At 49.4% G+C, this 27,186-nt stretch overlaps 1 protein-coding gene across 8 annotated transcripts in view; it reads left to right on the top strand.

Annotated features, from left to right (window-relative positions):
- RBM44 (RNA binding motif protein 44) overlaps positions 1–27,186 on the top strand; it is a 2,201,010-nt gene that overhangs the window by 2,051,136 nt on the left and 122,688 nt on the right. For all 8 annotated transcript variants that reach the window (XM_085645048.1, XM_085645052.1, XM_085645050.1 and 5 more), the window contains one exon: positions 18,500–18,645. In XM_085645048.1, the coding sequence (XP_085501174.1) occupies positions 18,500–18,645 (146 nt within the window). The remainder of the gene's footprint in view (positions 1–18,499; positions 18,646–27,186) is intronic.

The raw sequence follows: 27,186 nt of genomic DNA, 5'->3' as shown, positions 1-27,186 counted from the left end.
ACGGTTTTCCTGGTTTCCAGAGAACGAAGAGGAAGAAATTTCCTCAACAAACAGAGAAGGCCAAATCAGATGCCCACTATGGACTGGACTTGAGATCTCATAGAGAGAGAGCTGTCAATGTAAATACCGAGATTTTTACCGTAGTTTGAGAAGAGAGAGGCGGGGACATCCCCTCCGGCCACCAGTCTCCAGTCCTCTTCAGACGGGGTGCCAAAGAAGATGATTTCTGAGCCAGTTGAACACCATAGTGAGGCGTGATCTAATCCTATCACTGTCAAATTCAGCCCCCTTCTCACAGGTGAAAATCAGCTGAGTATCGTCGGCATAAGATATTATTTTGGCCCCATCGGCTTCTACCAAAGATGCGAGGGGTGACATATAGAGGTTTAAGAGGGTAGGTCTCACAACCAAGCCCTGAGGTACCCTCACTTACAGGAGGTACCCTCACTTACAGGCTGGGGATGGCGAAAACGAAATTAAATGTTCACATTTCCTGTCGTCTATCCTCCAGAAAGGACTCCAGCCATTCCAGCGCTGATCCGCCTATACCAAGGTCCCTCAGCCTCTGGTCCCTCAGGTTATCCTGAGGGACCATATCGAAGGCCGCCGACAGATCTTGTAAAATAAGGATGGCTCTACCACCATGACCAAGTTTTTCTTAAATATATTCAGTGACCTCCAAAAGTTCCACCTAAAATTAGCCCTGAAACCAGATTGACTGATATGAAGCAGGTTATTATTCTCTGCAAAGTCAGGAATTACTCCATTTACGTACTTCTCCAACACCTAGGAGAGAAACATTAGAAGAGAGATGGGCCTGCACATTAGGGTCAGCTGAAGGTTTCTTTAGAAGCGGAAGAATTTTAGCCTTCTTCCAAATGGAAGGCATGTGACCCATTGAGAGAGAAGAATTCAGCACCTTATTGACCACAGGGTTAATGTTTGCGGCCACAGAGGCCAGCAGTTTAACAGGACATGAGTCTGCGGGCGAGCCAGACTTTAAACCCTTCAAGATCACAAGTGAAGTCTCAGGCTGCAGAAAAGGTATCGTAGTAACATGTGAGATTCCCCGGTGGAGCGATCCTTCACAGGCGCAAAACGAAGTGTTTGGCAACCCAGAGACATCTTTGAAAAGGATTTATGGATAGCCACAATCTCGTCATGGAAAAAATATGCCAGCAGGCCAGTCCGATTCGCAGAGTGTGGGAGCAACTTTATTGCCGCCTTAGGGGCTGTGAACAGTTTCACGATATTAAAATTTGCCTTTGCATTATTGTTGGAATTTATGATTTTATCGAGATAGCATTTCTTGGCATCTAGGAGCTGGGTATAATAAGATTTCAGAGCCACTTTATACACTACTTTATCTTCAGGTTTATAGTTTTTAGGCCACTTCCTCCATGCGTTTACATACTCTTTTGCTAGTTCTCAGCGACTCATTATACCACAGGGCTGAGGATCTGGTCATCTTGGACGAGCGTGTCATCAAAGGGGCTAGTTCATGGGCATTCTGCCTTAACCAAGATTCCAGTTTAAGTGCATCCTCTTCAGGGTTACCTTATAACGAGGGGTCCGAGGATTCAAGAGTGACCTCCAGAGCTGGAGGTGAAATCCTGTGCAGGGCTCGATACTTATTTTCAGCCCTACTCTGAAGCGTCTGGGTCACGGTCCCAGTGCTAAAAACCCTAAAACTGACGAGTCAGTGGTCTGACCAGGCCAGGGGAAGCAACTGCTCAACCTCCATCTCAACATTAGAAAGGTTGTGGTACAGGGTATGCCCTCACATGTGCATTGGTAGGGAAACAAAAGGGGTGACGTTGAGCGCTGTAAGGGTTTCAGTCATAGAGACGACATTAGGCTCCAGAGGTTTATCCATGTGTATATTTAGGTCACCTAGAACCATAAAGTGGTTATATCTGAGGGCCTAGGGGCAATAGTCTCGTTAAGCGATCTCAGAAAGGGGCCTGGTGGGCCAGGAGGCCTATAGATTAGGACCCCAGCCAAGCATTGGTGAGACAATAGAGTGCAACGAAATCCAAGGCACTCTGCATCCATTGTCCATAATGATAGCGGTACAATCCTATTTTTGTTTCAACACAATAGCCACTCCCCCTCCTTTTCCCGCTGGACGGTATTTTCTAAGCACCTTGTACCCAGGCTGTAACGCTGTGACAATAGCGAGGTTAGATGAGTTGGTCAGCCATTTTTCAGTAAGAAACAGGAGATCTGGGTGGGAGTCTTGTAGACGGTCAAAGACTTGAGCTTCATGTTTCTGAAGCAATTGTGTATTAAGCGGCATGGCCTTGAAAGTCCTACCCTGTCTCTCTATACTACAATTCTGGCTGTTAAAGGCGAGCTCAACTCCAGACTACAGCCCACATCGCGCTTTTACTGGGGTTCACTATCAACATGCAGAAGTCCCACCTGACTCCCTCTGACTCTCCCTTTCATCTGAGCTGTTCTGGACACAATGCAGTTTCAGGCCTATCCTCCCGAGGTGCGAGTCCAGGATGTTCAGGTTATGATGCCGATGTTTCAGTCTCTATCTTGGATTTCGATGAGAATGACACTGAGGCCGCTGGGCCTCATGGCTTTCTGCATCCTGCTTGTGACAGATGCCAGATGGCATATGCGGGCTCTGCAGTGGGACCGGTAGATCCAGCGGGCGCAACATCAGCGGAATCTCTCAGACATGGTCCAGAACCTGCAGTGGTGGCTTACCAACCGCGATTGGGTCAGAGGCAGACCCCTCTCCCTTCCCCAACTAAATCACACAGTATTGACAGCTGCATCTGATAGACATCTAGCCACAGATTCCTTAACCTTTGAATTCTCCCCAGGCGTCAGATTGGATCCGGAAATTTTTCAGCAGTACCTCCGCGCACAGGAAGGATAGACTATGTCCCGACCAGATTATTTTTCTTTTTTTTTTTTTTTTTATTGATCATTTCTCAACAAGAAGAAACAAACATCACAAGGAAGTACAGTACATGGCATACAGGTCGGTATCTATACATTACACAATGATGAAGAATCCATTGGGGGCAGGTCAGGACTACACACACACTCATATAAATGGCAATTCATTCGGAATATAAGGAAAATGGACAGGAACGAGGGAGTACAGTGCAACACAGTCATATAGTAAACATGTCCATCACATTACCAGAAATAACAGGAGATTAGATAGTAGGCACAGACAGCAAGTAGGTCGTGAGGGGTGACCAAATGTCCCGTGGCCTCAATGGTGCGGGCAGCTCTTCAGCATAACAGACCAGCTGATCTCGACATTAGGTTAAATCCTGCAACCATAATTTGGTAGTGGGGGCCAGTCTACCCTCCCCACACATAGAGACCCTCCGCTTGGCCATCAGCAACGCAATAGCCACAAACCTTCTGCAGGAGACCTTGACACCGGCAACAAGACCTAGGAGACATAGTTGAGGGGTACAACCCAAAGGAAGCCCAATCATCAGGCGTATAATCTTTACTACAGATTCCCAATATGAGAGCACCTTGGGACAAACCCATGCAAAATGGTAAAAACCAGCGTCATGGGCCCCATAGCGTCTACAGGTAGCAGAATCTTGCAGACCATATTTGTACAATTGGGCGGGTGTATAATATAGCTGATGTATATATTTAAAGTGAACCATTCACATGTATATATTTAAAGTGAACCATTCACAGATTTCCATTAGCTGTTAAGTGCCCTGTCAGGCGGCAACAGTCCGCCCACTCGTCCTCAGCCAAAGCATGTGGTAAAACTGCATTCCATTTATTCAACGCCGCTACACTGAAGGCAGCTACCTCCTTCTGTGACATCCGATATAATCTAATGACCAGTTTCACCCCAGAGGGAGTAGTGTATAAAAATTGCAGTGCTTCTAGTGTGGGCGGCTCATCAGGAAACTGCAAGTACAGCACGCGCATGGCCGACCTCAGTCTGGTGTAAATGAAGATGTGCACAGCAGTGATAGGGCCTTCAGCAACCAGGCATGCTGAGGTAATGAACTGGCCCCCAGGATACACATCCTTCATGGTCACCAGGTTCATGTCTATGAGGGTCGGCAGAGCACCCACCTCAGTGGTAACCGAGAGACCTGTATGATTAAGTAGAGGCATACTGGGTGCATAAAGTGGTAGTTTCTGTGCCTGCCTACCCAACTCCCGCCATGCTTTAACCGTGGTCTAAACTGTATCAAACTCCCCCTTTTCAAACACTGTGTGAGTGTTAACAATCATGGCCTTGAGTGGTATGGGGTGCACTGCTCCAGCCTCTACCGCCACATGGGGAATGTAAGCAGGGTCATGTTGCCAATAGTACGCAAAGTGGGCTTGTGCGCACAAACAGTATAACTGGAAGTCAGGTGCCGTAAACCACCCTGCTCGTAAGGGAGCGTAAGTGTTTCCCACTTGAGGCGAAGCTTTTTACTCCCCCCCCCCCCAATGCTAATGTAATTAAAAGTGATCGAAGGGAGTTAAAAAAGTGACGTGGCAAATGTATCGGAATATTTAAGAATAAATACAGAAAGCGGGGGAATATTACCATTTTCATTAATGCTATACTCTCAGCAAAGGAGAGGGGCAGCTTAATCCAGCGGGTGACCTGCTCCTCGAGGCGCGCAATGCCTGTTCCATAGTTGGCTCACACTACCACCTGGGGGTCACGGTGCAACCATACACCCAAGTATTTCACTGTATCTGAAAGAAACACGTTAGTTAGATCCCTCACCTTAGAATATCCCCAGGCGTCAGACTGGATCCGGAAGATTTTTGTAGCAATACCCCTTGCGCGTCCCTAGGCGTCGTCTGCGGCTCCGCGTCCGTCGTTGGCGTCGTGCGCCGGAATGACGTCGTCGGAGTACTTAGACGCCACCCTCGCGCGCTGACGTCAGTTCTTCTTTTTTCCGCGCCAGTAAGCGCCGATCCGGGAGAGCTACCCCTTTAGTCATTTTTTGACTAACTTTTTTGACTCTTTTTGGTCACTTTCTCGACTCTGGTGCCGGTAGGATGCCTGGTTTCAAGGCCTGCGACGACTGTCACCGACTGATGTCGGTGACCGATCATCACCGCCGGTGCCTGTACTGCTTGGGCCTCGACCACGACGCGGAGTCGTGCTCCGATTGTATGGCCCTGACCTCGAAAGCTAGGCGGGAGTGGTCCCGCAAGCTTCTCGTGCTTCGCCACTCGGCTCCGCGCCCCTCTCGATCCCGGTCCAGGAGGAGGTCCAAGGATCGGTCGCGGAGCCGCACTCGACGTCGTAGCTCGTCTGGCTCGAAGTCTTCGGGTAAGTCGAAGCGCTCCAGGAAGTCCAAGATGCGACACCGCTCTTCGGACTCCCCTCGTCGGTCGCGCAACTCGGCCGAGGGTCAGGGTGGTTCCACCCCCGCTGCTCCGCCGGAGCCGCAGGTGCCGCGCACGTCCCCATACCCGCCGTTCCCTGGGACTGACGCGACGCCGGCGGAGGTCAGTGCCTTCCTCTCGGCCATGAGGAGCCTGGCCCTGCCACCGACGCCCGCTGGCGCGCCTTCGGGCCCCGCGGACTCGACTGGGCGACCTTGCGCGCCGGCGGCTCCTGCCCCGGCGCCGTTGGAGGCTCCGGCACCAACACCGCAGGTCCCCGAGGGGCCCGAGCCTGGGCCCCCGTTGAGGCCGGTCGACCTCGTCACGCCTCGTCCGCCGCCGATGTGGCGGCGCCCGACGCCGCATCCGACGCCGCTAGAGACACATTTTGTCTATCGATCCGATCATTCCTCCTGTTTACCAGGAATCAGATGACGGGGGAGACTGGGAGGGGTTCGTGGACCCTTTGGCCCTTCAGGGCCAACTTGCACAGGACTGGGCAGATGAACTGGGGGAGGCCAGTGGTTTGGATACCTCACCGGACACTGGATTCATCTCTCCTCCGACTGTGGCTTCGGAGGAGGGTGCAGCTTTTTCTGTGGTGCTGTGCAAGGCGGCCGCGGCCCTTGGGCTTGAGCTGCCTGCCGTGGCTAACATCCTCACTGAGGTGCTTGTCTGCTGCATGCTCCACTGAGCCTCTGCTGCAATTCAATGAGGCCCTCATTGACGTTCTGCAGGGCACCTGGTCCAAGCCCTCCACAGTCCCTCCTGTGGATAGGAACGTTGCCAGGCGCCACCGCCCTGCTCTGGGCGACCCCAGTTTTCTGTCCCAACACCCCACCCCCGAGAGTCTGGTTATCCAGGCCTCTACCTCCCAATCCTCCTTCCCGTCCGCTCCACCGGACCGGGATTCCAAGAGACTGGAACAGTTCGGTAAAAAGCTGTTCTCCTCGCTCAGTTTGGGCCTGCGGTCTTTGAACACCGCCTGTCTCTTGGACCGTTATTCCCACTCTCTCTGGGATACGGTGGAGGACGTGCTGCCCCTGTGCCCCGGAGGAGACCCGGGCATGGCTTTCCTCGGCTCTGGCCAATGGGAGAGATGCAGCGCGCCATGCCATCCGATGTGGACTCGACACTACGGACTCGCTGGGTAGGGCGATTTCTACCACGGTGGCGCTTCGACGTCACGCCTGGCTGCGGTCCACGTCCTTTTCAGGGGATGTCCAGAGCACTCTCATGGACGTGCCTTTTGATGGCGCTCGCCTATTTGGTGAGAAAGCGGACAGTGCTCTGGCTCGCTTCAAGGACTCCCGGGCTACGGCCAAGTCCTTGGGCCTCTCGGCCCCGCGGCTACAAACTTCCGCTTTTCGCTCCTTTCGTGGCCAAGGAAGGCGCACCTCCTCCCGTCCGCCTAGCCACCGGCCGCAGAACCAGCCTGCACGCGGTCGCGGACGTGGTTTCCGCCGAGGCGGTACTGGAGGACAACGCGGTCAGTCCACATCCACCCCGGCAGCATCCGCCTCAAAGCCTTCCTAGTCCGAGCTTTCAGGCACATTCCTCGCCAGTGGGGGGCCGGGTTCGCCATCACCTGCTCCACTGGCGTACCATTACTTCGGACAGGTGGGTGCTGCAAATCGTCCGAAGGGGCTACTCCCTCCCCTTCGAGACGACCCCTCCAGCCATGCCACCGCAGCAACACCGTATCTCGGAGGATCATTTGAATCTTCTGCGAGAGGAAGTTTCGGCCCTCTTGGCCAGAGAGGCCATCGAGCGCGTTCCGAGCCCAGAAGTAGGTCGTGGTTGTTATTCCCACTACTTTCTGGTACCCAAGAAGGGCAAAGGGGGCCTACGCCCTATCTTGGACCTCCGGAACGTCAATGCCTTCCTCCGGAAGGAACGGTTCAAAATGTTGACTTTGGCTCAGGTTCTAGCTGCCCTAGACCCTGGAGACTGGATGGTAGCGTTGGACTTGCAGGACGCATATTTCCACATCCCCGTCCTGCCGGCCCACCGACGTTACCTGCGGTTCACGGTGGGTCAGGAGCACTTTCAGTTCACCGTGCTCCCCTTCGGCCTTATCAGTGCCCCTCGGGTGTTCACGAAAGAGATGGCGGTGGTCGCAGCTCATCTGCGCAGATCAGGGGTTCCGGTCTTCCCCTATCTCGACAACTGGTTGTTGAAGGCGGGCTCGCCCCAGGCAGTCGTCTCCCACCTCCAGACTACGGCGGATCTCCTGCATTTGCTGGGGTTTTCCATCAACGTGCCGAAGTCACACCTGAGCCCCTCTCAGAAGCTCCTTTTCATCGGAGCGGTTCTCGATTCGGCGCAGTTCTGGGTTCATCCATCGGAACAGCGGGTCCGGGATATACAGGCCCTGCTTCCCATCTTTCGGCCTCTATCCTGGGTTTCGGTCAGGCTAGTGTCGCGGCTTCTGGGGCTGATGGCCTCCTGCATCCTACTAGTGCATCACGCCAGGCGGCGCATGCGGGCTCTGCAGTGGGACCTGAAGTTTCAGTGGGCCCAGCATCACGGCAACCTGTCCAACCATGTCTTGATCTCGGACGGCACTGCACAGCAGTTGCAGTGGTGGCTCACGGACCGCGATTGGGTCACGGGCAAGAGCCTCTCCCTACCCCTACCGGAGCATGTCGTAGTGACGGATGCGTCCCTCCTGGGAGGGGTGGCCATATGGGAGAGGCGGAGATCAGAGGCCTCTGGTCTCCGGCGGAGTCTCGCCTCCACATCAACTTGTTGGAGCTGAGAGCGATCCGACTTGCACTGAAAGCCGTCCTTCCCTCTGTCCGGGGAAGTGTCGTGCAGGTGTTCACGGACAACACCACCGCCATGTGGTATTGCAACAAACAGGGCGGGGTGGGGTCGTGGACCCTTTGTCAAGAGGCTCTGCGCCTCTGGACATGGCTGGAACATCAGGGCATCACCCTGGTGGTTCAACATATGGCGGGCTCTCTGAACGCCAGAGCAGACGAACTCAGCCGCCGGTGCATGATGGATCACGAATGGCGTCTGAACTCCGAGGTGGCGCAAGGTCTCTTTCAGCAGTGGGGAGAGCCTTGGTTAGATCTATTCGCCACCGACGAGAACGCGCAATGTCAGCAGTTCTGCGCGTTGGAATTTCCAAGGCGGCACTCGCTCGGCGACGCTTTTCGTCGCGAGTGGAGTTGCGGTCTGTTGTACGCCTTTCCGCCTATACCACTTCTGCCCAGAGTGCTGAAGAAGATCAGGCGCGACCGGGCCCAAGTCATCTTGGTGGCTCCGGATTGGGCACGAAGGTACTGGTATCCCGAGCTACTCAGTATGTTGACCGATCCTCCGATACGTTTGCCCCTTCGGGAGGATCTTCTGTCGCAGCAGCAGGGGACGGACCTCCACCCGAACCTGTCCAGCCTCCACCTCCATGCGTGGAGATTGAGCAGCGGCAGTTGATGCCATTTGACTTGCCTCCTGAAGTCTGTGATATCATTATGGCAGCCAGGCGTCCCTCCACAAAGACGGTATACGCCTGCCGGTGGAACAGATTTGTGGCATGGTGCACAGCAAAGGCTGTGGATCCCCTTTGCGCCCCTCTTTCTGAGGTTCTCCTCTTTCTTCTTTCTTTGGCCCAGCAGGGCTCTGCCCTGGGCACCTTGAAAGGTTATCTTGCTGCCATTTCTGCCTTCTTACGGCTTCCTGATCAGCCCTCTCTTTTCAAGTCCCCTGTAGTGTCACGCTTTCTTAAAGGCATTACTCACACGTTCCCTCCTGTCCCTTTCGTAATGCCTCAGTGGGAGTTGAATCTTGTCCTAACATTTCTGATGTGTGCTCCCTTTGAGCCTCTTCACAATTTTCCTCTTCGTCTTCTGACTCTTAAGACTGCTTTCCTGGTAGCCATCACCTCGGCTAGACGGGTGAGTGAGCTCCAGGCTCTATCGTCCAAGCCTCCTTTTCTATCTGTTCATCCGGACAAGGTTGTCCTTCGGCCTCTTCCTTCCTTTCTACCGAAAGTGGTGACCCCCTTTCATCTTGGGCAATCTGTCACCTTGCCCACCTTCTTTCCGCCTCCGCATCCTTCCAAAGAGGAAGAGCGGCTCCACCGTCTGGACCCAAAACGTGCGCTCTCCTTTTATTTGGACCGCACGAAACAGTTCCGGGTGGACGACCAGCTTTTCGTTGGCTACGTGGGTGCTAAGAAGGGGAAAGCTGTGCACAAACGGACCATCTCCCGGTGGGTCGTTTTGTGTATAAAAACCTGTTATTCCTTGGCAAAAAAAGGACCCTCCTGTTGGGCTGCGAGCCCATTCTACTCGGGCCACAGCGGCTACTACTGCTTTGGGACGGGGAGTCCCTTTGCAGGACATCTGTCAGGCGGCGACGTGGGCTACGCTGCACAGGTTTGCCAGGCACTATTGCCTAGACAGCCAAGTCCGGAGGGATGGCTTCTTTGGCCGTTCTTTCCTCCAGGACTTTCTGGTGTGATCTTGGTTCGCAGACCCACCACCGGGGTTGGTATTGCTTGGGTATCTATTCTAAGGTGAGGAATCTAACTAACGTGTTTCTTTCAGATGAACAAGTTACTTACCTTCGGTAATGATGTATCTGTAAGAAACATTAGTTAGTTAGATTCCTCACCGACCCACCCATCCTCCCCGTTCTGCGAACTGATATCTAGGGTTAAGGCTATCCTTTTCAGGGCCCTAGACTTTTTGGCACCAGTGTCGGTCTCTTGCATGGCTCTGCGTTCCTGGCGCGGAAAGCTATGTACAAGAACTGACGTCCGCGCGCGAGGGTGGCGTCTAAGTACTCCGACGTCATTCCGGCGCATGCCGCCAACGACGGACGCGGAGCCGCAGACGACGCCTAGCGACGCGCAAGGGGTATTGCTACAAAAATCTTCCGGATCCAGTCTGACGCCTGGGGATATTCTAAGGTGAGGAATCTAACTAACAAATGTTTCTTACAGATACATCGTCACCGAAGGTAAGTAACTTGTTCATCAGTACACCACACCAAGGGAAAGTCTAGGTCAATGGGAGACGTGCAATCCGTAAGGGGCAATAGCATTGATTTGGACCAATTTATTCCTAGCCCGGAGAACCTTTCAAAGCGAACGTATTCCTGGAGGAGGGGAGGCAGATGGAGGGCAGGCTCACGCACATACAGCACCATGTCGTCTGCATACATGGAGACTGCCAGAGGGCGCTGGAAGAACCGCAGTGTCGCCTTGGAATAACGCTGCCGCAAGATACAAGCCAGAGGTTCGAGAATAAGTGTAAATAGTAATGGATAAATCACCATTGAGACTCAGTCCCGATGTAGGGCAAGTGTAAACCAGTTTTATCCAATTGGTGAACCCCCATTCGATGTAAAATTGCAAGCATGTAGGACCAGAAGACAGAATCAAAGGCCTTAGCGGCATCAAGGAGCACTGCCACCGGGCAACGTAGGTTCCAGGACGTGCATAACCGCAAATAGCGTCCGCAGATTATGGGAGGTGGAACGAGTGGGCACAAAACCAGACTGATCTGGCAGGACCATGACCGGAAGAAGCAGCTGCAATCTGGTCGCCAGGACTTTAGCTAAAATTTTAGCATCTGTATTAATTAAGGACAGTGGTCGGTAGGAGTCACACCTGTCAGACGGATTGTCAGGCTTGAGAAGCGAGACCACCAGCGCTTTGCGTAACGTTGGAGGTAGGCATTGAATCTCGTAGGCCCTCTCATAGACCTGGAGTAAGCAAGGGGCAAGAACGTCGTCATAGGTTTTATTAAACTCCTCTGGCAGTCAATCAGTGCCTGCTGATTTACCATTAGGGAGAGGTGCAATAGCGTCTTGTATTTCACCTAGGGTGATAGGGTGCATTAAAAATTCCTGTTGCCCCCGAGATAGCCACACTAGCGCAATATCATCCAAATATTGCTGCAGCTCCGCTTCATCCGCAGCTGGGCGATAAGCATACATGTCTTTATAGAAATCGGTGAATGCTTGTAGGATATTGGACGTGTCGTGATGTGTGACATCGTCAACTGTGATCGAACTAACCATGTATGCTCCACCCCTGGGTTCCATGATATGGGCAGCTAGTGCTCTGCCAGGTCTGCCACCCTCCCCATAGTATATGACCTTGCTTCTCTGAGACATGTGACGTATCTCCTGGTCTGCCACTTCGTTATATTGTGCAACTTTCTCTTTAATGAGTGCAAGCACAGAAGGGTCGGGTGTGCTTTCATATCGCTGTTCCAACCCCTTCAACTCACGCTCCAGTGTAGACCTGGTGCCCCTGAGTGATCAAAGAACTCCTGCTTGGAGACCAATACAAACCCCACGTATAGTCACCTTGAAGGCCTCCCATAGTGTCCCCACTGTGTCAACCGACCCATTATTGTGTGTGAAGTAGTCAGCAATGACCTCCCGAACACCCTCACAAAATACCAGGTCTAGTAAAGCGGAGGGCTGGAGCCGCCACTGGAAGTGGGGGGGGGGGGGCAGTGTGAGACGGCAAGGCCATACGAAGATGCACGGGGAATGATCCGATAGTGTTCTGGGCATGTGTTCAATATGTACTATCCAGTCATTTGCATCCCGGGTCAGTAACCAGAAATCTATACGGGACCCAGCAGGACTGGCATAGGAGTGACAGGTACCCTCCCTTTTACAAGAATGACGCGAACTCCAGCCATCCACAAGCCCCAGTGTCAGCATACCGCCCTTCAGCGTAGTTGCTGCCTTCTTGGGAGGCCGGTCTGTTGTAGACACTCTGTCCATAGTGGGGTCCAGTGTCGCATTAAAATCATCCCCACATATAACAGTGGAAGGGGGCAGCTTATAGAGTTTCCCCCATAGGTTGTCATAGAAGGCGGGATCGTCAATGTTGGGACCGTATACATTAACTAACACCAGAGACTTACCATACAATGTCCCCTGCACTATTATGTATCTCCCACCATCATCCTCCTCTACGGAGAGTGGTACAAAGGGGGGGTGCCTTTTTTAATCAGAATCGTTACCCCCCGAGCATAGGCGGAGTAGGAGGCAGCGAGCCTTACCCCAGCCCATCTAGTAGCAACAGTAGATACCGCCTGCTTGGTAAGATGTCTCCTGTAGGAGAGCAATTTGTATATGGAGACGGTCAAGATAGGAAAGCACCTGGGACACTTTTCTCGTATTATTGAGCCCCCTTACATTCCAACTAAGCCAAGATATAGTCTTGTCGTTGGAGTCAGTCATGTCCCGTCCGTGAAATGCAGATTCCTGTCATAATGTCCATAAAAATTTCCCATCATTACCATACCGTAACCACAGTGTACTGCCAATGTACACTCCATAACATAGCGATCCCCAACAGCCCATCCCACCCACTTAAGCAGTGTAAGCCTGCTGTGACACCCCCAAAAGCAACATAGAAGAAAGAACCCCTGAACATGTTGCATAGTTGACAAAGCATACAAGTAGGATCTCCAATCAAAAAGTAATGCAACCAAGACACGGAAATGTGCCAAAACAGAGAGAACAACTTTGTGGGGATTTCCCATTCAGAGCAGCGCTAGAAGCCACTGGCACCCCGTGAAGTACAGGATGGGTCGAAACTTAAAGGATTGGGCCATCCAAAGCAGGTCTCATGAGCAGCAAGGTGGCCCCTTATATTATAACGACAAAGAGGGCCCTCAAGCTACCAGCAATGATCTCAACAATCGTTTCATTCCAATCTGCAAAGGCAATGTAGATTGAGAAAAACAAAGCAGTCATAATAGGACACAGTGATATATATATATATAAATTGCACCTCAAATCAACGGAGGTGTGCTAAGCTAACATGTGGAGACAGCCAAACCAATAACATGCATGGCAAGTGTGTAGTAGACAATTCAAAAGGATACCAGGCTCATCCACTCAACCATCAGAGTCAGAGTCCCCACTTTTTCTCGGCGCAGTGAGCGACGCTCCAGCTGCCGTGTGTATTGAAGTGCCTCCTTAGGTGTCAAGAAGATGCAAGCCGCAACACAGTACTGCCAGGCATCCACAAATAGGGCCTCTCAGAGTCACAGCAGCCCGCCGGCAAACCAAAGTCCGCAGCACAATGCGGGTGTCAGGGGAGCACATATTATAGAAGTAAGAGAATGTCGGCGCTCTGTGAGGCCCACCCTCCGCAAGCACCCGCACCGTGCGGCTGAAAATCAGACAAGCCAAAATTCAGCACGCGCGTTCAGCGCCAATGTCTGTAACCCCACACAGTAGGCCCCACGTCTTGGTTACTCAGGGTAGCGCACATTGAAGCGCCAGCATGCAGCAGCAGAGCCCAGATAATTGCCGGCCCCAAACAGGAAGACGAGGTGAAGGCAAACTTGTGAGGCGCAGTACAAAAGGCCCAGGTTCACATTAAGGGGTAGCGCGGTGACACGCAGCCACCTCGGCGGCAGCAGAGTAGGCCGATCAAGCCCCGGGGGGAACATCAACCTCACTTCTATGTTGTACGGGAAGGCAGGAGCGGCCGCCGCAGCCGGCGGGGGGTGACGCATCCGCCATGGCCACGCAGCAGCCGCCGAGAACGGCAGAGGAGGGTCCTCCGATCCCCTTCACAGCCCCTCCGCGATCAGCTGGGGATCGCGGACGCACACCTGGGGCCAGTCGGACGCAGGGCGGGGAGCCCGCCTCCACATTACAGGGCCGCAGCCTCCAGCGGCACACAGCACCGCAGGGCAGCAGTCACCGGAGCAGCCCGAGCTCGGCGCCACAGGGGACACCCCGCCCCACAGCCGGAGAGGCGCCGCACTCAAAACCAGGACAGCAGCAGCTCAATTGGTAGGCCGTTAGAGAGTGCAAAGCGATGCCGCCATTTCACGCTGGAACCAGATGAGGGACAGGAATACGGTCACGAGGCAGCTATTTCCAACAGAAGTACATCAAAATGATCCGCAGGCAGTAAGGGGTGCGAATCTGTGCAGTGGAGCTTTGGATGACTCTGATTAGGCAGGATAATAGGCGGATTGGAGTCTCGGCCAGCAGAGCAGCACTAAAGTGCGGCCATCTTGCTCTGGGCACTCTAGTGCCCCCAAGGTTAGTAACTTGTTCGTCACTCCTAGGATGGGGCAACCATCTGGGAGAGGTGGAGATCAGACGACTCTGGTTGCCGGCGGAATCCGGACTCAACATCAAGTTGCTGGAGCTCCGAGCAATTCGCTTGGCATTGAAATATTTTTCTCTCCTCCATCAAGGGAAAGCTGGTTCAGGTTTTCACGAACAACACCACCTCCATGTGGTATTGCAACAAGCAGGGCGGGGTGGGGTCATGGACCCTTTGTCAGGAGGCCCTGCATGGCTGGTACAGCAGGGCATATCCCTGGTGGCTCAACACCTGGCAGATTCCCTGAACGCCATGCGGACAAATTCAGCCATCTATGCCTGGCGAATCACGAATGGCGTCACCATCCGGAGGTGACGCAAGGTATCTTTCAGCAGTAGGGAGAGCCCTGGTTATGTCTGCTTGCCTCTGAAGAGGACGCACATTGTTAACAGTTTTGCGCATTGGAGTTTCCAAGTCTACTGTCATTTGGTGTCACTTTTCGTCTCCAGTGGAGCTCAGGCCTGCTAGAACCCTTTCTGCCCATACCCCTCCTGCCCAAAGTCCTCAAGATCAAGGAGATCAGGAGCTACTGGGACCAAGTCATTCTTGTAGCTCCGGACTGGCCACAGAGTGTTTGGTATCCCAGACATCTGCAGATGAGCATAGGTCCTCTGATCAGGCTGTCCCTTCGAGTTGATCTTATGTCGCAACAGCGGGAGTCCTCCACCTTAACCTGTCAATTCTGCGTCTTCTCGCTTGGAAATTGAGTGGCAGAAGTTGACAGCATTCGATCTTCCTCCCGAGGTCTGTAATGTGATTTTGGCAACCAGGCCTCCTTCTACCAAGACTGTGTACGCCTGCCTGTGGCAGAAATGTGTAAAATACTGTACAGAACAGTCTATTGATCCTCTTTCTGCTTCCCTCTCTTAGGTCCTTCTCTTTATTTTGTCCCTGCCCAGCAGGGCTCTGCTCTGGGCACTCTTAAAGGGTACCCTTTGGCCATGTCTGCCTTATTGAAGCTGCCGGACCAACCCTCTTTATTTAAATCCCCTATTGTAAACAGGTTTTTTAAAGGGGCTTGTATATATGTTCTCACCTGCCCCTTTCATCATGCCCCAGTTGGACCTTAATTTGGTTCTCACCTTCCTGATGTGTGTTCCATTCAGACCTCTGCACAACAGCCCCCTCCGTCTGCTTAACATCAAAATAGCCTTTTTAGTGGCAAGAACCTTTGCCAGGAGGGTGAGCGAATTGCATGCTCTGCCATCTAAGCCTCCTTACCTGACCATCTTTCCTGTTATGTTGGTGCCTCTCACTAGGTAGGGCTTCTTTCCTACCGAAAGTGGTAACACCATTCCATGTGGACCAATCGATCACCTTGCCCACTTTCTACGCTCCTCAATACCCCTCGAAAGAAGAGGTGCAACTCAACTGTCTGGTCCCAGAAAAAGCATTGTCATTGTACCTTGACCACACTAAAGAGTTCCGGGTGGACGAACAACTCTTCTTGGGGTACGTTGCATCAAAGAATGGGCTATCTCATGATGGGTTGTCCTCCACATCAATTTGCTATGCTTTGCTCAAGACACTGCCTCCTGACGGTCTACGGTCTCATTCCAACAGCGCTAAGACTGCGACCACGACATTACAGCGTGGTGTTCCAGTTTGTCAGGCAGCAATGTGGGCATCACTGCACATGTTCACTAAGCACTACTGCCTGGATAGTTGAGCCGCTCTGTTCTGCAGGAATTCCTAGTCTAAATTGTCCTCAGTCCCTCCTCCAGGGATGGTATTGCTGGGGTATCTATTCTAAGGTAAAGAATCTGTGGATTTATGTCTCTATCAGATGGACAAGTTACTTACCTTCGGTAACGTCTTATCTGGCAGAGACATAATCTAGCCACAGATTCCTTACTGCGCCACCCATCCTCCCTTCACTGCAGAGAGGTTTTTAGGGTCAGGGCTGATCCCTTTCAGGGCCCTAGTTGTTCTGTACACTCCACTGTCAGTGCACTTCATGGCTCCATGCTCCTGCAGTGGAAAGTTGTAAAAAGTAACTGGCGTCAGCGTGCCGCCTGTGTAGGTGATGCGGATGTCGCTTCCAGCGCAGGCGACGACGTCACGCGGAGCCGACTAACTCAACCTACCAGCGTTCAGGAGTATTGCTTGAGCAAAATTTTCCAGATCCAGCCTGACGCCTGGGATATTGTAAGGGAAGAAATTTGCGGCTAGATCATGTCTCATCAGGTAAGGTGTTACCGAAGGTAAGTAACATGAATGGCATATTTAATTTACTTATAAGTCCCTTGTATATTGCACTACATGTACCCATGGCCATGTAAATTAAATGCTACATGTGGGCTGCTGCACAAATTGTGCTGCTGAATAAAATATCCTTGTAAAACATGTCTCAAGCCTACCTCTGCAGCTTTAAACTACAGCGTTGACCCTGCAAAATAACCATTTGCCATGCCGAACTCTCTTTGATACTTGTAAGTCTCCCCTAAAGGTTATAGGCCTCACAAAATCATAAAAACATTACTAGACCTGCAGGTCTAATGACTTGAATAATCTACTCGACCTAACTGTGATGTATTTGACCTGAATGAATGTTTTCCAGTTCACATTTCAAAACTCACTTTTAATAAATGTATTACTAAAACATAGTTTGGCAGAGCACTGCCCTTTAAAAATAACACATTTTCCAATGAAATGGCCACAAACTTTCCCACTAACTTAAGTTTACTGCTAAAACTGTTTATCGTTTAAACAATAATCTGTGGAAATTTGGTTTCAGCAAAGATGTTGATCATTTGCACATATACTGATTTGTTTTCACAAGAGCCAAGGCTGCGACCACTGCGTTAGCACACCGAGTCCCATTCCTTGACATCTGCCAGGGTACAACGTGGGCCTCTCGGCACACATTTACAAAACACTACTGCCTGGAGAGTCAGGTCCATATGGAATGGCACTTTGCCTAATATGAATTTTTTTTGCAGACCCACTTCTGGGGAGGTATGACTTATGTATCTATTATAAGATAAGGAATCTGTGGCTAGAAGTCTGTCAGGTGAACAAGTTACTTAATTCTGGTAGAGGCTGGAAGAAGCTCTGCCTAGCTGATGATTCCTTACTGACCCACCCATCCTCCCAGCTCTACGAACAGAGTGCTATAGACGGGGCTTTCCCATTTGAGGGCCCTATTTTTCTACACAAGTGGCCTGTTTTCTTTATGCCCTGTGCTCCTGGTGTGAAAAGTCGTATGCTGGGGTGGCAGCCTATATACCCACTGTGCACGTCACTGGCGGAGTCACTGAAGCCACCTACCGCAGGGGTACTGCTCACAAACAAATTCCGTATCTAGTTTTACGCCTGGAGATAATTCTATGGTAAAGAATCTGCGGCTAGATAGAATCTCTACCAGATAAGGCTTTACCGAAGCTAAGCAGCTTGTACATTCGGAATAAAAGAGTGATAAAATTGCCTAAAGCAATGGTGTAGCAAAATAATTGGACTCTTTTTTTTTTTTTTTACTCAACATTTATTGGCTGTGGCCCTATAATGGTTAAAGAGAACTGGAAAGTGGTACAAAAACTTTCTTCTGCCTATTTGAGAAAATGTGACAACACAATAGTTGAAAACAAGATCCTCAATAATGGTTCTAGTCTCCTATAGAGAATGCCTTAGATTATTTAATATCTTCTAAACCTTTGCGGTCTTATTCATTTTCTAATGGTAACTGCTACTTTGTTAAAAGGACCTTGTCATTCAAAGGGAAAATAAGTTACTTCGGTGTTCTTCTTAACCTTTTTTCTTTTCTGCTGCCTGCTGATAGCCTTTTTCTACAGTAAATGAGGTCATAAAGCATGAGGGCGTATTTTTTGTGTCTACTCTACCATATATTTTCACTTATGTAAAATACTTAAGTTAAAACTGCTTGGTAAATAGAATTTATTTTTGGCATGGTGCTAAGAAACTGCTATAGTTTAATCTTTACAATTGTTTTTTATGTGAATGATTATCAGCTCTTCTGTTTGTATTAAGCAGGATATTACAGAAGTATATATTCTTCTATCTCTTTTCCCACATATTAAGGTGCACCCAAAGATTTCAATAGAAGAAAAGTGTGAACCTTGCACACCTGGTGAGCCTGCACCATTCATACCAAAGAACACTGTGAACGTTTGCAGCCTTAATAAACTGATTAAGAAACTTACTGACCTACACCCGGAGGCAAACAGGTAAATTTGGGAGCACTTGATACAAACTACACCCAGTAGAAGCCTACTTTAGTTATTTTTCTCCTCTGTTTAACTTGAGAGTGAATATCCTTTCCAGTGACAAAATATTTGTGTGCACTATGCCAAATGCTGATTTACCCTTCCTAAAAACACGTGTTTGAGTTTGCACCCACTTTTTTGCTCAGCCTCCTAGACAAGTGGATGCTGTTATCATATCCTTGATAACTCCATTTTCCGGAGACCAAACACAGAGAAATTAATAGAGCTGTTTTGTTAAATGGCCAATGTTTCGGCAACTAGCGGTATGTACAGCAAGGGGCCACCAAATCCTTTACAGATCTGTCTTAAATGGGTTAAAACAGGGATGGCCTTTAGCAGCGTTCTTTTCTAGTTGTATCTTAGGCTTAAAATAAATTCTAGCTGGCATACATAAATTTTCTCTTTAGCTGGTGAGACCGGGATTCTATTTTAAGGTATGCAGACCTCTTTCTTTTTCATTTGGCACCTTTCAGCCTAAAAATGACATTACATACATTTTAGCACTATGCTGTATAGAGCAAAGGTGATAGAGACTTCTAGCCACAGATTCCTTACCTTCGAATATTCGCCAGGGTTTGACTGGATCTGGCAATCTTTTGGTGAGCAGTACCCCACACCGCTGGTAGGTGGCATCATTCAGCTCCACATGGCTTCGTCCACGCCGGAAGTGACATGCGTGGTACCTATATAGGCTCCACCTCTGCACGCTGGCATCACTTCTTTTCTTTCCACACCAGTTAGCGCAGATCCAGAGAAGGGCTGCTTCCAGTCACCTTTTTTTCGACCTTTAGTCAACAATTTTTGAGACTTTGTCCCCTGGTGTGAAGAATGTCCACCTGAAAGGGAGATTTTAAGCCATGTCATCAACAGATGTCGGTGGTTGACTTGCATTTGGTTTGTGTATGGTGTCTTGAGCAAGATCACGACGCCAGGACGTTAGGACTGCTGCACTACGCATCCTAAGGTACTGAGGGAGTAGTCCTTCAAGCTCCTATAATGCCTGACGCCGATTGACTCCACAACGCATCAGCTCTCTGTTGTAAGGAAGGTCTCAAGATTGTTCAGGATTTTGTCCTTGACGATTATTGTTCCACTTCAAATCATTGGGGAAGTCGGGTAAGCCCCACAAAAAGAAAAATAATTGGAAGAGGTTTTTGACTTCACTGCGCAAGTCTTCGGACTAGTTGAGGGACCATTGGCACTCAAGGCCTAGCTCTGTGTTGGTGCCTGCGCCTGGGCTGTCTCCACCCATCCATGAATCTCCGGGAGCTGGAGCGACCCTCATCCAACGTAAGAAATTTTATGAGGCCATGCACCTCATTTTTGGGAGGCCCTACCTCTCGAGTGCCTTTGGGCACCACAGGTCCAGGAGGGGTCCCTACTGGTCTTTCCGCTGGTGGGCTCGCCCTTGACACCACTTGGGACCCAAGGATACATTGACGGATCAAGAGAGGCGTCGGTTGTGATCTCGACCTTCCTGATGCCCGCTCCAGTGCTGATGACCCTGGTGCCAACCACGCGCATTAGTGGTGCTGCTCCAATCATCATTCCCGACTCTGATACAGAGCCGTACGGGTGTTGACTGACATCGGCATCGACTAGGTGCAGACTCCCTATATCGGAGCCAGTGTCTTATTCATATGACAGGCCTCGATTGGGTGATGATTGGGAGGGGTTCTGCAAACCCTTAAGGATACCAGTCTTTAGAAGAACCTGAGGACAAATGGTATGAGGATCAGGCAGAAGCCAGTGGACTGAATACCTCCCCAGACACTGGCCTCGTCTCTCTTCCTACAGTGGCTACGGCGGAATGTGCCTCATTCGCAACGGTGGTGTGGAGGGCGGCTGAGGTACTGGACCTTATGCTACCTTTAGTGGCAGGCAAGACAAACATCTTGATGGATGTGCTTCAGCCGGGAGTTGTTCCCATTGACCCATTACTCCCATTTAGTGAAGCCCTTACTGACATCATACTCTGGCCCTGGTCCAAGCCCCGCACAGTGTCTTCTGTGCTTAGGAAAGTTGACCACCATCGCCCTGCCCCAGTGGACCCCAGTTTCCTCACCCAGCACCCACACCCGTAGAGCTTGGTGGTCTAGGCCTCCACCTCCATCATCAACACCGGCACATTTCCTACCATTTCACTGAATAGGTAATTCAAAAGGTTGGATACCTTCGTGAAGAAGATGCTCTCTTTTTCTAGCCTGGCACTGTGGTCGGCAAACACTGCGTTCCTCTTGGGCCGATACTCCCATACAATCTGGAACTCAGTGGCACAAGTGCGGTCCATGGTCTCGGAGAAGGTCCAAGCCATAATCTCTCAAGTAATTGCTGACAAGAGAGATGCAGCCAAGATCCCCATAAGATGTGGGCTGGACACAACAGACTCACTGAGCAGAGTGATTTTATTTGTCCGTGTCCCATAAGTGGTACACTTAGTTGAGAGTTAAATCAATAAGGACATTGTTCCCTGTTGGCGGTGAAACAAAAATAGCGATCACCTGCTCAACATGGATAGGGATAGAGGAAAGAGTGTAGAGGGGGGAAGGAGGGTAGAGGGGAGATGAAAAGAGGCAGAGAGAAATTTCCCCAGTCTCAAGGATCCAATCCCGAAGGGGAGGACTCTATGTAGCCTCTAGTTAGCCCTCACACACCCCGAGGGGTGTCTTGCTTCATCATTGGGCTGTTGTTGCTCCTCGTCGGGCCGGCGCTGCAATGCCCGGCGGTCCCCCGAAGGGTCTCTTTTTCGGAGGTCTTTTAAAGAGAAAAGCCGTAAGGTGAATGCGGGTATGTGGGCCAAAAAACAGTAAGGAGGATCCGAGAGATAAGTGATGGCGTGCGTGCGAGGTGTGTGAAAAATAAAATGCCTAGGGGTGTCCAAAAAGTGAATTTTAATATAATGGAGCCTCTGGCAAGGTAAAAAGACCAAAAGGTCGCAAGGTCACTAATAAGCGCAAGGTGCTAATGTGACTTCAGTAGAAGGTCGACATGTTCCACGCCTGAAATGCCCGAACGGGTCAGTGGCGTTTCATCAGGACCAAAGCAGAGTGAAAGGTTGTGCACGGTGAAGACAGGGGTGCCGAAGATTGGAGGGGTAACCCACGTCTTAAAGGAGGTTAAAAGAGGTACGGGGCTGCGGGGTACAGTGACCTAGTCAGCAGGGAAGGAAGAGCGTACCAAGCTAATGTAACCTGTAGGGGGGTTACATTAGCTTGGTACGCTCTTCCTTCCCTGCTGACTAGGTCACTGTACCCCGCAGCCCCGTACCTCTTTTAACCTCCTTTAAGACGTGGGTTACCCCTCCAATCTTCGGCACCCCCGTCTTCACCGTGCACAACCTTTCACTCTGCTTTGGTCCTGATGAAACGCCACTGACCCGTTCGGGCATTTCAGGCGTGAAACATGTCGACCTTCTACTGAAGTCACATTAGCACCTTGCGCTTATTAGTGACCTTGCGACCTTTTGGTCTTTTTACCTTGCCAGAGGCTCCATTATATTAAAATTCACTTTTTGGACACCCCTAGGCATTTTATTTTTCACACACCTCGCACGCACGCCATCACTTATCTCTCGGATCCTCCTTACTGTTTTTTGGCCCACATACCCGCATTCACCTTACGGCTTTTCTCTTTAAAAGACCTCCGAAAAAGAGACCCTTCGGGGGACCGCCGGGCATTGCAGCGCCGGCCCGACGAGGAGCAACAACAGCCCAATGATGAAGCAAGACACCCCTCGGGGTGTGTGAGGGCTAACTAGAGGCTACATAGAGTCCTCCCCTTCGGGATTGGATCCTTGAGACTGGGGAAATTTCTCTCTGCCTCTTTTCATCTCCCCTCTACCCTCCTTCCCCCCTCTACACTCTTTCCTCTATCCCTATCCATGTTGAGCAGGTGATCGCTATTTTTGTTTCACCGCCAACAGGGAACAATGTCCTTATTGATTTAACTGTCATGAGTGGAGCACGGACATTGGACCATAACCAGCTCCTGGTCCCCCTCTTCTTTTTTTGACTGGGACGCTTAGTTGAGAACCATCGGCTGTTCAGGGCATGCCCCAGCTTCGCCTATGGGCATGCCCTTTAATGGCTCCTGTTTGTTCGGAGAGAAGGTGGACTTTTAGGACAGCATGGCTATGGCCAGGTCCTTGGGCCTTTCCATGGCCCCTCACCAACGCCAATCCACCTTTTGCTCCTTTTGGGGCCACGAAAGAGGTTTCGGTCTGTCTCTCTACCCTTCAAGCCAATGTGACGTGCAAGCTTCCCAACCTCTGTGTGGCCGAGGATGCGGTACATACAGACCTCATGAGTCGGGCAGCTGAAGGTCGGGCCAGTCCACCACAACCCTCCCATACACCCACCCTCCCTGGATGCCGCAGCCTCTAAACCATTGTGGTTTTTCCCCTTACCAACATGGGAACCCAGTGGGGAGCAGGATATGCCATCACCTGCTACACTGGATGGTCTATCACAACCGAATGAAGTGTTTTGCAGATTGTTGGAGGGGCTACTCACTCCACTTCATGACTACCCTTACTCCTGATGGAGGACCATATTTCTTTACTCCCACAGTAAGTGACTGCTCTCTTGGCCAAGAGAACCATAGTGAGGGTGCAGACGCCAGAAGTAGGTAGGGGTTGCTATTCTCACTACTTTCTGGTCTTTGAGCCTTTCCATAGTCTCTCACCAATCCTAGTCTTCATTCCACCCCTTTTGTGGCCACAGAAGTCAGCTTTCAACCGCATCTTTACACTCTCAGCCACCACTGCCAACAAATGTCACAATCTTTTTGTGGCTGAGGATGCGGTTCCCACTGACCACGTGGGACAGGAAGTCAGAAGTCAAGTCAATCCACCAGGGGCAGCTGCAGCCTCCAAACCCCTTTAGTTTGCCCTCCGACCATTATGGGCATCCAGTGACCCACAGGGTATGCCATCACCTGCACCACTGGAAGTCAATAACATCCAACTGTTGGATTTTTTCAGCTCGTCCAAAGGGGCTACTCCCTGCCCTTTGGGACCACCCCACGCCCACCCAATCCACCTATTTACAACAAGTGGACTTAGGACCATTTCTCCTTGCTCCGTCACAAAGTGTTAGCTCTCTTGGCCAAAGGAGCTATAAAAAAGGTGGTGGTGTCAGAAGTAAGTCCTGGATGCTATTTCCACTACTTTCCGGTGCCCAAAAAGAACAGAGGCCTTCGTTCTATTCTAGACCTGCATTTTCTCAATCTCTTCCTGAAGACAGAGAAATTTAAAATACTCACACTTGCGCAAGTCCTATCTGCCCAGGACCCTTGAGACTGGATGGTATTGTTGGACATGGAGGACAAATATTTTCTCATCCCCGTCCTGTCTGCCCACAAGTGTTACCTGTGGTTCACGGCCGGCCACCAGCACTTTCAGTTTGCCGTGCTCTCCTTTGACCTTACCAGTGCTTCTCAGGTATTCACTTAAGTGTTAGCAGTCGTTGCAACCCACCTCCTGAGGTCAGGGCTTCCATTATTCCCCCTACTTTGACGATTGGTTGTTGGAGGCAGGCTTGCCACAGGCAGTAGTCTTTCACCTCCAGACTACGGCAAACCTTCTGCATTCATTAGGGTTCCTTATTAACGTGCTGAAGTCACACCGGACTCCCTCTCAGATGCTCCTTTTCATTGTGCCGGTGAGGGTTATGTAATAAATAGACATCTTTTTATGTATACACTGTGTGGTTCTTTTTCGTTTAACCTACACTACATCATTAAACTGGTAAAAAAGCTGCTTAACCCTCCTTCAGGATAAGCCTCAAGGCTGCTCTCCACAGATACCATTTTGAGAGCTTTCTATGGTTATCAAAGACCACTGAGCTCACCAATAAGGGATGCCTGGATTAGTGCAAGGTGCATCACTTAAATAAGTGTGTACCAAATAGTAAGCTAGACATTTTTTCCAGAAAATAATTCCCAGTGATGGTGCCTGGTGGGGCAGGAGGATTGCTTACTTGGAGCAGTCCTGGAGGCAGACCAGAGTATCCGATATATTATCGACAGTGAAGTTAACAGCCACTCCCATTTCTTTCTTGATAGATACAGGGTCTATTAGCTCTATGGTTCCTTCTAGAGACGTTATAAACCTCTCTTTCTTTCTCTGGAAGGGAAGGTCAAGCTATAGAAATGAGCAACAAAAAGATTGTTAATCAGATCACAGAATGTGTCCCAGTAAAAAAGTGTCAATGAAGAATGATTATCAGATCGTTCTATGTGATTCAAGTCTTCTAAATTTGTTGGGCAGAACCTTGAGTTGCAAGATGAACTGTGTGGTTTATTGTATGTATGACATTGCAATTGAAACCCAAGATAAAGATTCTGTGTTTAAAATTAAATCACATGACTCAAGAGTCAAACTGTTCCCAGTCCGGACCAGAGAGAATTTATCGTAAGATTTAATACATGTTGTCAAAGAAGAGGTATGCGATTTCTCTGGTGAAGAGATGGAATTAATAAATTTGCGATACCTTTCAGGATAAATGTCAAACCCAGTGAAATTTTCACCAGGACTAAACAATACACACTTTCAAGGAAAACAGAGGAAGGAATGAAGTATGTAATTTAAGAAAATAATTTACAGGTAATTCTTTGGAAAGTGCCTGGTAGTCCTTGCAACACTCCCCTGATGGGAATTTCAGAAACCAAGAGGTAAATGGAGAATAGTGCATAATTTGAGAAACAAAATAAAATAGTGATAGCATTTTATCCAGTGGTACGAAATCCAGCAATAATTCTATTCCAAACTCCATAAGATGCAGAATGCTTTTCAGTCATTGACTTAAGCCAAGTGTTCTTCTCCGTTCCACCCCACGAAGACAGTCAATACTTATTTGTGTTTCAAATTCAGAATAAAGGTCTTGTTTGGAGTCAGATCGCTCAAGGATATACCATAAGCCCTCCAGTTTTAGTTAAATCCTAAAGAAAGATCTGAAACATTACAATTTGCCTTGTAACTCAGTCATGGTGCACTATTTTGATGACTTACTGGTCGCATCTAAGATGAAAGAAGTCTGTAACCTTGATACACTATCCCAATTGAATCATTTAGTTGACAATGGTAACAAGATTTTCCCTATAAAAATGCAATATTGTATAAAAAAAAATTAAAAAAAATGTTGTTTACCTTGGTCATCATATTGAAAGAGGAATGTCCTAAAAGAACTTGTTTCTATAATTCTGAAAATGAATCCTTCTACACCAAGAAGGAGGTGAGGATTGCAAAACCTGTAATAAGTTTCACTCAGTGTTATTTAAGATCCAATGCCATTTGAAGAAAAGTGTTTACAGGGCCATCGGGGTGTTAGGAATAAGTTTATGTAATGCACCCGTTCTCAGAATACCTAATAATAATTAAGGCTCCCAGTCTATCGTTTTTACAGATTTGTACAGATAAAGACAGGCAAAAAAAATTTTTTATTTTGCTGTCTGCATTTATATTTAAATGTGGATGAAAGTGGAAATTGGGTTGTGTTTTGGGTGATTCTAAATGCTGTCAATCATGACTGCGAGGACAATAGCTGTACGGATTGAAAGGTAAGGGGGTGTTGAACAAAATAAAGGAATTTTGGTAAAGAACTTTAAACAGCAGTAGATATACACAACCTGATACTAACATTTGAATGTTTTCCTATAAGTGCATATTTTATCATCTGAGTGTGTTTATATCCCTCATACTGTGCAGGCATTTTGTGCATATTTTTTGGTTAAATAAATGTAGAAATATACTTGTTTCAGCTTTATTTTTCCACATAACCCAAAATAAATATGGATAAATACAGATAAAATTAGCAAAATATAAATCTGAATAAATACTGACTGAGATGTGAAAAAAATAAATACCATAAAACCGGGAGTCATAATTATAATTCGGAATTTTACCTTTTCTGTCATGAAAAAGGAGGGTGTGCACTTGCAATTGTAGAAATGTTTTTAAATGTGCAAAGTTTCTAATTTTCTATACTACTCCACTAAACTGCTGATAGTGATGGGGAAGGTAGTCTCTTGCTGCTAGATCAATGAGAGGATGTGGCCTAACGGCTTGAACAGTTGACCTTGAATCTGAGGAACTGGTTTTGAGTTTTGGCAACGACGCTCAACATCCTGTGATTCCTGACAAATCACTTAATCTCCCCGTGCCTAACCAAATGAATGTATCCATCTGTAACAAACTGGTTCTCATGTAAAACGCTCGGATACCTTAGGGTCGAGTTTGCGCTACATAAAACTCTGGGGAAAAAAATAGAAATGAGAGATCCTGGAGCTGAACTGCCTAAGGTAAAGGTTGGGGTGCACAAGATATTGGAGTTCAGAAAGTTATTGGGGTTCGGCTCCCTCCAATTTTTGTATGAGAGAATGTTTTGCGTAAGAGCACCTCATCCTAAGGTTATTTGTAGTATATGAGCAATTAATGCTTTGAACGAAAGAGAAAAAGCTTTTTGGGAAATGAGCTAAGTTTCCAGTGTTGGATCATCTTGGGAA

The sequence above is a fragment of the Triturus cristatus genome, chromosome 3_1, assembly GCF_964204655.1.
Source record: "Triturus cristatus chromosome 3_1, aTriCri1.1, whole genome shotgun sequence".
NCBI classification, from domain to species: Eukaryota; Metazoa; Chordata; class Amphibia; order Caudata; family Salamandridae; genus Triturus; species Triturus cristatus.
The sequence above is the reverse complement of the archived record's forward strand: the minus strand, read 5'-3'. Positions and strand labels throughout refer to the sequence as shown.